This window comes from Polyodon spathula, chromosome 18 (assembly GCF_017654505.1).
Source record: "Polyodon spathula isolate WHYD16114869_AA chromosome 18, ASM1765450v1, whole genome shotgun sequence".
Taxonomy (NCBI): Eukaryota; Metazoa; Chordata; class Actinopteri; order Acipenseriformes; family Polyodontidae; genus Polyodon; species Polyodon spathula.
In genome coordinates, this window is record NC_054551.1 from 10,157,075 (window position 1) to 10,169,355 (window position 12,281).

General features: G+C 42.5%; 1 protein-coding gene across 5 annotated transcripts in view; it reads right to left on the reverse strand.

The window, feature by feature from the left end:
* The window catches only part of LOC121330863 (SUN domain-containing protein 1-like), a 40,734-nt gene extending 33,107 nt beyond the window's left edge, over positions 1–7,627 (reverse strand). For 3 of the 5 annotated variants that reach the window (XM_041277737.1, XM_041277736.1, XM_041277733.1), the window contains exons 1-2: positions 4,088–4,356; positions 1,373–1,469 (exon numbers count right to left, since the gene is read on the reverse strand). In XM_041277737.1, coding sequence (XP_041133671.1) covers positions 1,373–1,455 — 83 coding nt within the window. In that variant the 5' untranslated portion in view covers positions 1,456–1,469; positions 4,088–4,356. Of the gene's footprint in view, positions 1–1,372; positions 1,470–4,087; positions 4,357–7,386 lie in introns of those variants that run through there. The other 2 variants (XM_041277735.1, XM_041277738.1) reach the window with 2 other exon arrangements.
* Between the last annotated feature and the right edge of the window lie 4,654 nt (positions 7,628–12,281).

Here is a 12,281-nt window from a genome sequence, read left to right on the forward strand (position 1 = left end):
TGTGTTTTGAGTTGCATGCATGAGCGGTGGAAAGACCAGAACGAATAGACTTAATTGCCAGCATATCAGTTTCCCTACAAATAACACGATCAATGTAACGCTTCACCTGCAGAGGAAAGCACAGGACCTTTAGTCACACTGCAAAAGTCCACCGATGCAGACAGCTGCAAGTTCAGCATGAACGCAATAAAGCACAGTTTATTACAGTAGCCAGAGTGGTTGTCTTTTGCATAATTTACTTTCTTTACAAGATTAACCACCAAACGAGCATGATGGCCTCTCGTTAGTAGATGTCTTCTGTTCTTATTTAAAGGTGCGCTGGGGTGTTGTTTTGACAGAGACATTTGGCATCTGTTAGTAGAACATCAATTCATTTCTTGAAGTAACCGTAAGATCCAAATTGTATCGATGCTCCCTAAATGAGGCATCGCAGAACACTACTGCACAGTGACTGTACCAGTCTACAGGAGTCTGAACCACAGCTTTCAAAATCACAAGAGTGGCTCCCAAGATGCTTTATCTAATAAGAACCTTGAACCCAGTCACCTTGACCTGCAGTACAAGTTTGGATTCAATGTTTGTAACAATTACCAATTTAAGGTTTCAAACAAATGTATACCACAAGCTTTTGTTCATTTCATTTTCAGTAGTGATGCAGACTGATTGCAGTACAGCAGTTTATGCGATGTTTCTTAAACTGCAAAATCCTCTTTAAGTTTACATGAATTCAGGGATCTCTTCACAGTGCTCTTTGCTGACGCGGCTTGCTCTTATGATTGGTGTGTGTATACGGTTACCGATTAGAGAGTAGAGCAGCATTCAGATACAACTGGTGTACAGTATACTGATTAGAGTATCATTCAGACAAGAAACTGAAAACAAAATACATTGGTGCATAGCTATTGTCTGAAATGTCATGTTCAAAATGAGCAGAAACCCTTTCACAATTAGAAACCTTACACTACTAATGGAGGCGAGAATATGTTATAAAGCCCTATGTTTCCATTAAATTGAATTCAGAAAAAAAAAAAAAAAAATGGGACATGACATGCTCATGCCCACCGAACAGATAAAACGGACTAGAAAATCCCATTTAAAACACCATCAATTTCAGTACTATAGAAGGAGAAAAAGCATTACCCTGCAACTGAAACACACTTTTGTACACTTGCAGCAGCTTAAACCCCCAGTGACAACTAACCAAAAGCACATGGCCAGGGTTTGTGGTGCAAAATTGCCAACATGTTACTAAACCTGCAGTGTGGAAGAGCCTTCCTTGACCGGTCCAAGACATCGAGATATCTGTCTGACATACTGAAACACATTTACATTACTAATATGTGAAGGGGGGGGGGAGGGGTTTATTCCTCACCTGAGCGAATAGGTGTAGCCAGTGTTCTCTGGTATACACTGTGGAGGCGTGTATGTATGCAGTCGAGAAAAATCCATGGTCATGCCTTTAGATCATACTGCAAGAATGAAACATTGTGCATATGAGCATGCAGCTCTGGATTACAATACAACACACACACAAGCACACACAGTTCGCTTGACAAAACATCACATTGTTCAGCCTGTCTCCAACAGCCACTAGAAAAACAAAAGCACATTCCCCATCTGTTCTGCGTTTCTCATGCAAGAGAGAAAACAAGCCTCCTTAGACGATGTGATAGAATTAGCTGTCCAGTACGTCACAGAATTGCTAGAACACGTAGGCCAACGCTTGTTTGACATTACTAATGGAGACACACACACACACACACACTCCTCCCAAAACTGACTTAGAAATAAAACTAAAATCGCCTCTTCATGATTTCAAAGTGCTATTAGTTACATGACTACATGCCCACACAGGAGTAAATCAAGGGCAGTGTTTACTTCTTACCATGCAATATCATAACTAAAGACACAAACGTCTAACTGCATCAACCGTTTTACCTTTTTAATGATGGCTAGAATAGAATTTAGAAGTGCAATCAATCATGATTAATTTCTGCCTGTACAATTAACCAGTGTCTCTACAAAGTTCAAAAAGGGTTATTTTATTAAATCTGGCATGTGCTAAAAAGATGTAATTTTAGCACAATTATCCAAAACTGTATTGCTCCGTGTACCATGTAACTGAAATTTAGAAAATACGACTTTCAAATCAGTGGTTTAAATCCATTTGCTTCTAGAATTAGGGGTGGTTAACAATACCATATACCTTCCTTCACAGTAATGCAAGCAGAAAGACTTTCCCTTGGTTGTCCACTACAGTCAAAACTTTGCCTACAATTTATAGTATAAAAAGGTCTACACAAAAACACCACACGGGCTAACGTTTACACAACTATTCCAAAAGTATTGCTTCATAATAAAAGCTACTGCTGAGCTGCAACATCCTGTGTGTTTTAGACACCGATGCCAGACACTCCCCTGGCATAAAGGGACCCACAATCCTACCAGCGAAAAAGTAAAATCAGACATATCAGTTTTACACACATTCCTGCATGTCTACATGCCACAGCTAATGTGTACCATGCCTCTGGAAAAGGTATGGAAATGTTTTTTGTGGAAGCAGTCACAGTCTGATGAACAACTGTACAGACAAACCACACACTGCTACCAGTAACAATAACTGCTGTTACAAAAGGGTTGTAAAGGTTTTCTAAGACTTTCCTATTAGTGTGAAGCAAAAAAAAAAAAACCACAGCAACAGATCCACAAAATGCACAAAGCTACACTCGTTATGCTAACTTTACACATACATTATCCCTTTAGCTTTCAAGTTCTCACTGATAATGTATTCTTCAACAGGGACCACACCCTCCTGCTTTTCCTGAAAGCACTGGCTTATCATGGACTTTCCACTCTAACTCAGCCTTGCAGATCTGGTTTACAACTCAGAACTGCAATATAATCTGAATACATACTAATACAGGTACAAAACGTTTTTTTTTTCTTTTTTTACAAACTAAAACTAACAGAATACTAACAATTCTCTGAATCTAAGTGTCTGAATCCAACAGCAGCGCTTGCTTTGGCATTTCAGGGACATCTTAAGCTGCAATATGTTTTGCATTATACTCTCAGAGTTGACAGTGTTCTGCTATTCAAAATACACATTTCATTTTAACTTCAATTCAAATGTGCCACTGTCAAGGTTAAATGGCATTTATTTAGATAGAATGCAAATCACATATAGTGTATACCGTCCAGTACTTGAAAACCGTATTTCTTTTTTTCATTGACATAATTAACCTTGCTTTAAATCAGCTTAATCTTTTAAATGGCAACTGCTAATGGCATTATCACTGACTGGAGACAGGATGATCTATGGCACTCTGACACACAACCAAGCTGCGCAATACAATACAGCTCACGCAATGTGTGGAACCGTTTGCGTACTCTTCTCCGGAACTCTTGATGTAAATCATAAACTACAGTGTATATACTGAACACTATTACTCATGATTAAAGTCGATATAATTACTTAGAGTACTTGACTTGCTAATCGATCTTTTAAATCTTCTAAATCAAGATTGAAAACATACGTATTTGTCATGTAATTTGATGGGAACATCATCCTATTTTAAACTACTTATTTGTTACTTTAAGGTCATAATTACTTTTAAAACTACTTTACTGTTAAAAGGGATATTGTCTCTTACTATTTCTCCTAATTGTTTTGAAAGTTACTGATTTTTGCTTCTCTGTAAAGCATTTTGGATTAGTTGTTGAATATAGCTTTCCACATCAGACTATTAAAAGGTGGTACATTTCGACTGCAAGATTTAATATCACACATGCTGGTTGCGCACGGTGAGTGGTGTTTTAACTAAGCCGATGTTAAAAACCAAATTGTTCATTTAACATACAGTGCATAGCAATCTGTGCGTTTTCAAAAAGCACTGATCAACAAGAATCACAATTACGCCAAGAAATATTCAGGCTCTCAATGGTTTTCAAAGTGTAACTAGGCAGAGTTCTGAAGAAAGTAATCGCGGGTTCGAAACAGAGACATGTCAATATACAATAACGTGGTGGTATAGGAATTAAAACGGAATACTATAAAACATTACAGATGTCAAGTTATTTCACTTGCCCATGCAGCAGTATCACAGTCCATCTGTCTAGGGCTTCTGAATGTGTAATGCAGACGGGGAAACCTCATGAAGCCACGGTGTACTACCAACTGCTCTCTGCAACGTGTTTTCTGAACCACGGATTAGGTCCCGGCTACCGAGCCCTCCCGATCTGGTTTTCTGAAGAGTTCAAAATTTATCACATATCAATATTATTCTCAATCGCCAGTACAGAATTCCAAAATGGCTTTCCAGACTTCACAAAGCCTTCGCAGCGCTGCCCGGTCTGTCTGTCCCTCCCACTCCAATCGCGCTGCTATTGTCAGTCAGGAAGCAGACTGAATCTATTGGCTAATACAGTTTCATAACCAGCCCAGTGCGAGGCTATAACATAACAGCAGGGAAGCCACTAATTTAACAGCACCCTTGCATCAAATGAAACCACAGTGAATGCATCCATCTGGATATAGGGACAGTGCACAGTAGTGCAAAGTCAGCGTATTCCCTGACCTTTCAGGGGTTCAAACCTCTACTAGTCTAACCACCATAGGATAAAAGAATAACTGATGTTGGCCAGATAGCTGGAAGCAAGTTCTGACCAGTTATCTTAAGGAGGGTGGGTCAAATATGACTCACAGCAAATTCAAGTTAGAATAAATCACACACTTTTGAAAAAAATGCTGTGTAACAGATAGTAGATTATTATTTTTTAAGCCAATATAGCGATTACACGTGACCAATTAGACTTTAAAAAGGTAATTCCCCACTAGACACACTATTACCCTTTCCAGCATGGTTGTGTTTCTCCAATACTGTTTTGATAACAGCAACCCACACACAGTGCATTCACCAACACCAGGAAACAGGGCTAGGCAATTTACATTTAGACACAAATGCATAGGTCATAGAAAGGTATTATTGTACCCAGTTAGTGCTTTACATTGGGGACAGAACTTAAACATGGTATTAAAGCTGCATTCTTCTATAGTTTAGACTTCAGCACACTCATTTGATGCTTCAGACTGTTTCTATCCAAACAGCTTGTTGTATGTATACTAGACCCCCTCCGTCCCTCGAACCTGCGTCTGCTAGTACTTGCAGCAGTAGGGGTTTATCACAAAGAATATATGTCAGTAAAGAACACACAAATGTCTTGCATGTCATTCATCTATAGCTGTCCAATCCTTCTATCACACACCACATGGCTACATAGTTAACCCAAGACACTACTTCAGCACAGAGAGCAAAACCACGGTATAAATGACTGCTGAGTAAAGTTTAGAACAGAGTTATAAATGCACTGAACAGCCTACCATGTGAAGTAGTGGGATCTAAACATTTTAATGACTCGATTCTGTACTTTAGTTAAATTAATTACCCCCAATAGGACAGGAAGGTGTGCTAACAAGGGACGAGTCTTGATGGGCCAAGTGGCCTTTTCTCATCACAAACTTTTCTTATGTTTTTAAGAAGTGTGATAGGCAGTGAATCAGGAAACAACTACGAGCAACTGTTACCAAGTTCCCAGGATTGTGGATCAAGACCTCTTCTTTGTAAGCAATTAGCGATTACCCCCTGACCATGTCCCATACAAGCTCTAGGCTCAGAACTTGGGCACTGCAGAATTCCAATAGATAACTTTCCCTAGCTGTCCCTGCCTCAACCAGGAACAGCTAACAAAAAGATAATTTACACTCTTCAGTACGAGTTGCAGAAGGAGGCAGCTACACTACACAGTACAGAATTTCCCAGATAAAAAGACTTGGCGTCTTGCTTAACAGTGGAAACACTAACCTCAACGCCAGTCTCCAGCAGCACTGTGCAAGACAGGACCTCGAGTGAGGAAATGACAGTACAACAGTATGAATGCTTGCTGAGATCAAAAGGGCAAAATAGAATCCATTTTACTGTATGTCAACTAAAATTACAGCCTCCCCTTTAAAAGTTTAAAACATAACTCCATGTTGCTTAGCAATGCAATATGGGCCACACCCTTGCATAGATAGCAGGTCTTCTACATGCAGGCGAGGAGGTATAATTTCTGTTCAGCAATTTGCTATATATTCTGTATGAGGTATTATTCTGGTTTAGCAACAGAGGAGTCATACTACTCTATCAGGGGTAGGCAATGACCAATCCACTGCTAATCTTTAAAATAGACCTGCATGGAAATACCTATTTTGATTACATTAATGAGAGTTTATTTGCACATAGATTGGTCAGACCTAATGCAACGATCCAAAAGATGGCCTATCCAGGAATGCAGCACCCTGCTACAACTTAAGTTCTGCTGTGTGGAAAAAAAAAAAAAAAAGCAATAACTACAATACACAGGATTTTAATTATGAAAGCTGTGTAACCAATTAAAAGACATTTATTGATAAGGGAGGCGTTTTTACTGGGGGGGGGGGGGGGGGGGATTATTATCGAGAACGCATTCCATGCAGAGTCGTATTATATTAGTGCCTCAGGCTCGGTTCTGACATGTGCGGTTATCCTGCAAGACATTATCCCGTCATTTCACCGCAGATCCGTTCAACGCTGCACAAAAGTTGCTCACAGCATACCTAGACAGACCTGAATTCACTAAGCAAGTGCTATAGATAGCATGCTAAAGAAAAACGAACGTGAACATGTGTTTGGCCGCAACACATTTTCAGGAAATCAAAATCCAGGCAGTTAACGTTTTGGTTATATTACAGTGCTGTTCAATACAAATACACAGCATGTACCTGGATTTAATTTTTAAAAAGCAATTCGCCGTTACTTTCCAGGCCAACAGCGCCATCTGCTCTGGAAACTTGGGTATGTAAAAAATAAATTAAAAAAATCAATAACGAATGTGTGCGTCATCAAGACAAGTGATGTCAGAATACACCAATCACAATCCACGCCCGCCCAGTGAAACCACCAGGCGGGCCTCAACAGCACTCCCGCGAAATGTGAATTTTAATTGAAGCCTGATAGTAACTGTCACATCTGTGATCACAAATCATAGTTATACCAAAAGACCGTCAATCAAACTGAACGAATAAGCCGTGTGTGACTAACAGTTTACATTCCTTATAGTAGAGTTAAGGAAAAAGGCATAATTACAAACATGTGTAAAAAATGTCTAGGTCACAATATTATTAATAACTTTACTAAAACAATAATACTGAATAGATTGAATACAGATTTTTTCATTTAAATAATGGTTCATTTACCTGTCCCATTAGTACATAAATGGGTAACTCTAAAACAAACACCTGAAAAATGAACAAACATTACAGGATTAAAACTCATGTAACTCGTATCAACAAATGGACAAAAAACTTACCTCTTTTCTCTCTCGACTTTATTTCTTTGTCGTTAAATCCCTTTCTTGTTTACCATTTACTGGCATATAAAAAAGTTTTGATTTTTTTCCTAGCCAAATCGTACACCATGCACGGGTTACACAAGATTCGTCTTCTTTGAATTTAAAAACATACAGTTCTCAACAATAACCAGAGGCTTGACTCTCAATTAAGTTCTACTATATCAAAAAAAACAAATGTTTAATGTGTAACCTAGAGACATTCAAACTCCACTACAAATTCCAAACCACCAGCTATCCAGTTTGCTTCCACTTCATCCAGTTCTTTGCGGTTAGTGACACCGCCTTTTAAAACCGGAAACGACCAAAGTCCAGCCTTAAAAATGTTTCGTGTTTTTTTTTTTTTTTTTTTTTTGGGGGGGTCGTATTAGCTAAATAGCTAAATCGACTGATTGAATGTATGGCTTAAATTATTGTATCACTTCACAATTATTAGCTCGGCCAATGAAGCCTATTATTTTAAAGCAATGATTTGTAAAAACATTTTATTTATCAAAGTTGCCTTTTACAGAAACCAGTAGAGGGCGACATTGTCCTCAGTCCGGCCATTAGGAACGTTAGTTGACCTTTGCGAGGTCGTTTATAATCATGCAAATGAGTTTGCAGTTTGAACAACAGTTATAGCTACAAAGACATTGCAGTGCAATAACGGGGCTTAATGTTTGCAGGTACAATCTATTGGAAATATTGTACATAAATGAAATACTGGCTGGGAAATGGCTTATGAGGGTGCAAACTAGAAAAGGGATGACAGACTTGAGAGCTACAATCACACTGCTACCATCTGGGCTTCCTGAAAGCAATCACCATGGAGACTATGAAGATAATGATCAAACAATAGAGAAAAGACAAAAGGAAAAACGCTCTTTCTCGTTCCTCAGTTGAACCGGTATCAGTTGAACCAGATACCGGAGAACTTCATGATCTCTTTATCACTCACTACCTTCTGCCGCCTCTTCAAGAGCCCCCTGTTTAGACTGCACTTGTAAATCTCTTGCTCTGCCCCTCCTACTATGGACTGGACTTGCCTGACCTACACATCACGTCACTGACTCCTCAGCTAACGCACTGTCCTGCACTATTTCACTGCTAATATGTCATTGTAGATATAACTTGTTGTAATCATAACTTGTTCCATTCTTGTTCATATTGTATTTTAGCAATGTGAGCAATGAGGATCGAAGCCGGGTCTGTGCACTGTAACAATGTGAGCAATGAGGATCAAACCCGGGTCTGTGCACTGTAACAATGTGAGCAATGAGGATCGAACCCAGGTCTGTGCACTGTAACAGTGAGCAATGAGGATCGAACCCGGGTCTGTGCACTGTAACAGTGTGAGCAATGAGGATCGAACCCGGGTCTGTGCACTGTAACAATGTGAGCAATGAGGATAGAACCCAGGTCTGTGCACTGTAACAGTGAGCAATGAGGATCGAACCCGGATCTGTGCACTATAACAGTGTGAGCAATGAGCATCGAACCCGGGTCTGTGCACTGTAACAATGTGAGCAATGAGGATCGAACCCGGGTCTGTGCACTGTAACAATGTGAGCAATGAGGATCGAACCCGGGTCTGTGCACTGTAACAATGTGAGCAATGAGGATCGAACCCGGGTCTGTGCACTGTAACAATGTGAGCAATGAGGATCGAACCCGGGTCTGTGCACTGTAACAATGTGAGCAATGAGGATCGAACCCGGGTCTGTGCACTGTAACAATGTGAGCAATGAGGATCGAACCCGGGTCTGTGCACTGTAACAATGTGAGCAATGAGGATCGAACCCGGGTCTGTGCACTGTAACAATGTGAGCAATGAGGATCGAACCCGGGTCTGTGCACTGTAACAATGTGAGCAATGAGGATCGAACCCGGGTCTGTGCACTGTAACAATGTGAGCAATGAGGATCGAACCCGGGTCTGTGCACTGTAACAATGTGAGCAATGAGGATCGAACCCGGGTCTGTGCACTGTAACAATGTGAGAAATGAGGATCGAACCCGGGTCTGTGCACTGTAACAATGTGAGAAATGAGGATCGAACCCGGGTCTGTGCACTGTAACAATGTGAGCAATGAGGATCGAACCCGGGTCTGTGCACTGTAACAATGTGAGCAATGAGGATCGAACCCTGGGTCTGTGCACTGTAACAATGTGAGCAATGAGGATCGAACCCGGGTCTGTGCACTGTAACAATGTGAGCAATGAGGATCGAACCCGGGTCTGTGCACTGTAACAATGTGAGCAATGAGGATCGAACCCGGGTCTGTGCACTGTAACAATGTGAGCAATGAGGATCGAACCCGGGTCTGTGCACTGTAACAATGTGAGCAATGAGGATCGAACCCGGGTCTGTGCACTGTAACAATGTGAGCAATGAGGATCGAACCCGGGTCTGTGCACTGTAACAATGTGAGCAATGGGGATCGAACCCGGGTCTGTGCACTGTAACAATGTGAGCAATGAGGATCGAACCCGGGTCTGTGCACTGTAACAATGTGAGCAATGAGGATCGAACCCGGGTCTGTGCACTGTAACAATGTGAGCAATGAGGATCGAACCCGGGTCTGTGCACTGTAACAATGTGAGCAATGAGGATCGAACCCGGGTCTGTGCACTGTAACAATGTGAGCAATGAGGATCGAACCCGGGTCTGTGCACTGTAACAATGTGAGCAATGAGGATCGAACCCGGGTCTGTGCACTGTAACAATGTGAGCAATGAGGATCGAACCTGGGTCTGTGCACTGTAACAATGTGAGCAATGAGGATCGAACCCGGGTCTGTGCACTGTAACAATGTGAGCAATGAGGATCGAACCCGGGTCTGTGCACTGTAACAATGTGAGCAATGAGGATCGAACCTGGGTCTGTGCACTGTAACAATGTGAGCAATGAGGATCGAACCCGGGTCTGTGCACTGTAACAATGTGAGCAATGAGGATCGAACCCGGGTCTGTGCACTGTAACAATGTGAGCAATGAGGATCGAACCCGGGTCTGTGCACTGTAACAATGTGAGCAATGAGGATCGAACCCGGGTCTGTGCACTGTAACAATGTGAGCAATGAGGATCGAACCCGGGTCTGTGCACTGTAACAATGTGAGCAATGAGGATCGAACCCGGGTCTGTGCACTGTAACAATGTGAGCAATGAGGATCGAACCCGGGTCTGTGCACTGTAACAATGTGAGCAATGAGGATCGAACCCGGGTCTGTGCACTGTAACAATGTGAGCAATGAGGATCGAACCCGGGTCTGTGCACTGTAACAATGTGAGCAATGAGGATCGAACCCGGGTCTGTGCACTGTAACAATGTGAGCAATGAGGATCGAACCCGGGTCTGTGCACTGTAACAATGTGAGCAATGAGGATCGAACCCGGGTCTGTGCACTGTAACAATGTGAGCAATGAGGATCGAACCCAGGTCTGTGCACTGTAACAATGTGAGCAATGAGGATCGAACCCGGGTCTGTGCACTGTAACAATGTGAGCAATGAGGATCGAACCCGGGTCTGTGCACTGTAACAATGTGAGCAATGAGGATCGAACCCGGGTCTGTGCACTGTAACAATGTGAGCAATGAGGATCGAACCCGGGTCTGTGCACTGTAACAATGTGAGCAATGAGGATCGAACCCGGGTCTGTGCACTGTAACAATGTGAGCAATGAGGATCGAACCCGGGTCTGTGCACTGTAACAATGTGAGCAATGAGGATCGAACCCGGGTCTGTGCACTGTAACAATGTGAGCAATGAGGATCGAACCCGGGTCTGTGCACTGTAACAATGTGAGCAATGAGGATCGAACCCGGGTCTGTGCACTGTAACAATGTGAGCAATGAGGATCGAACCCGGGTCTGTGCACTGTAACAATGTGAGCAATGAGGATCGAACCCGGGTCTGTGCACTGTAACAATGTGAGCAATGAGGATCGAACCCGGGTCTGTGCACTGTAACAATGTGAGCAATGAGGATCGAACCCGGGTCTGTGCACTGTAACAATGTGAGCAATGAGGATCGAACCCGGGTCTGTGCACTGTAACAATGTGAGCAATGAGGATCGAACCCGGGTCTGTGCACTGTAACAATGTGAGCAATGAGGATCGAACCCGGGTCTGTGCACTGTAACAATGTGAGCAATGAGGATCGAACCCGGGTCTGTGCACTGTAACAATGTGAGCAATGAGGATCGAACCCGGGTCTGTGCACTGTAACAATGTGAGCAATGAGGATCGAACCCGGGTCTGTGCACTGTAACAATGTGAGCAATGAGGATCGAACCCGGGTCTGTGCACTGTAACAATGTGAGCAATGAGGATCGAACCCGGGTCTGTGCACTGTAACAATGTGAGCAATGAGGATCGAACCCAGGTCTGTGCACTGTAACAATGTGAGCAATGAGGATCGAACCCAGGTCTGTGCACTGTAACAATGTGAGCAATGAGGATCGAACCCGGGTCTGTGCACTGTAACAATGTGAGCAATGAGGATCGAACCCGGGTCTGTGCACTGTAACAATGTGAGCAATGAGGATCGAACCCGGGTCTGTGCACTGTAACAATGTGAGCAATGAGGATCGAACCCAGGTCTGTGCACTGTAACAATGTGAGCAATGAGGATCGAACCCAGGTCTGTGCACTGTAACAATGTGAGCAATGAGGATCGAACCCGGGTCTGTGCACTGTAACAATGTGAGCAATGAGGATCGAACCCGGGTCTGTGCACTGTAACAATGTGAGCAATGAGGATCGAACCCGGGTCTGTGCACTGTAACAATGTGAGCAATGAGGATCGAACCCGGGTCTGTGCACTGTAACAATGTGAGCAATGAGGATCGAACCCGGGTCTGTGCACTGTAAC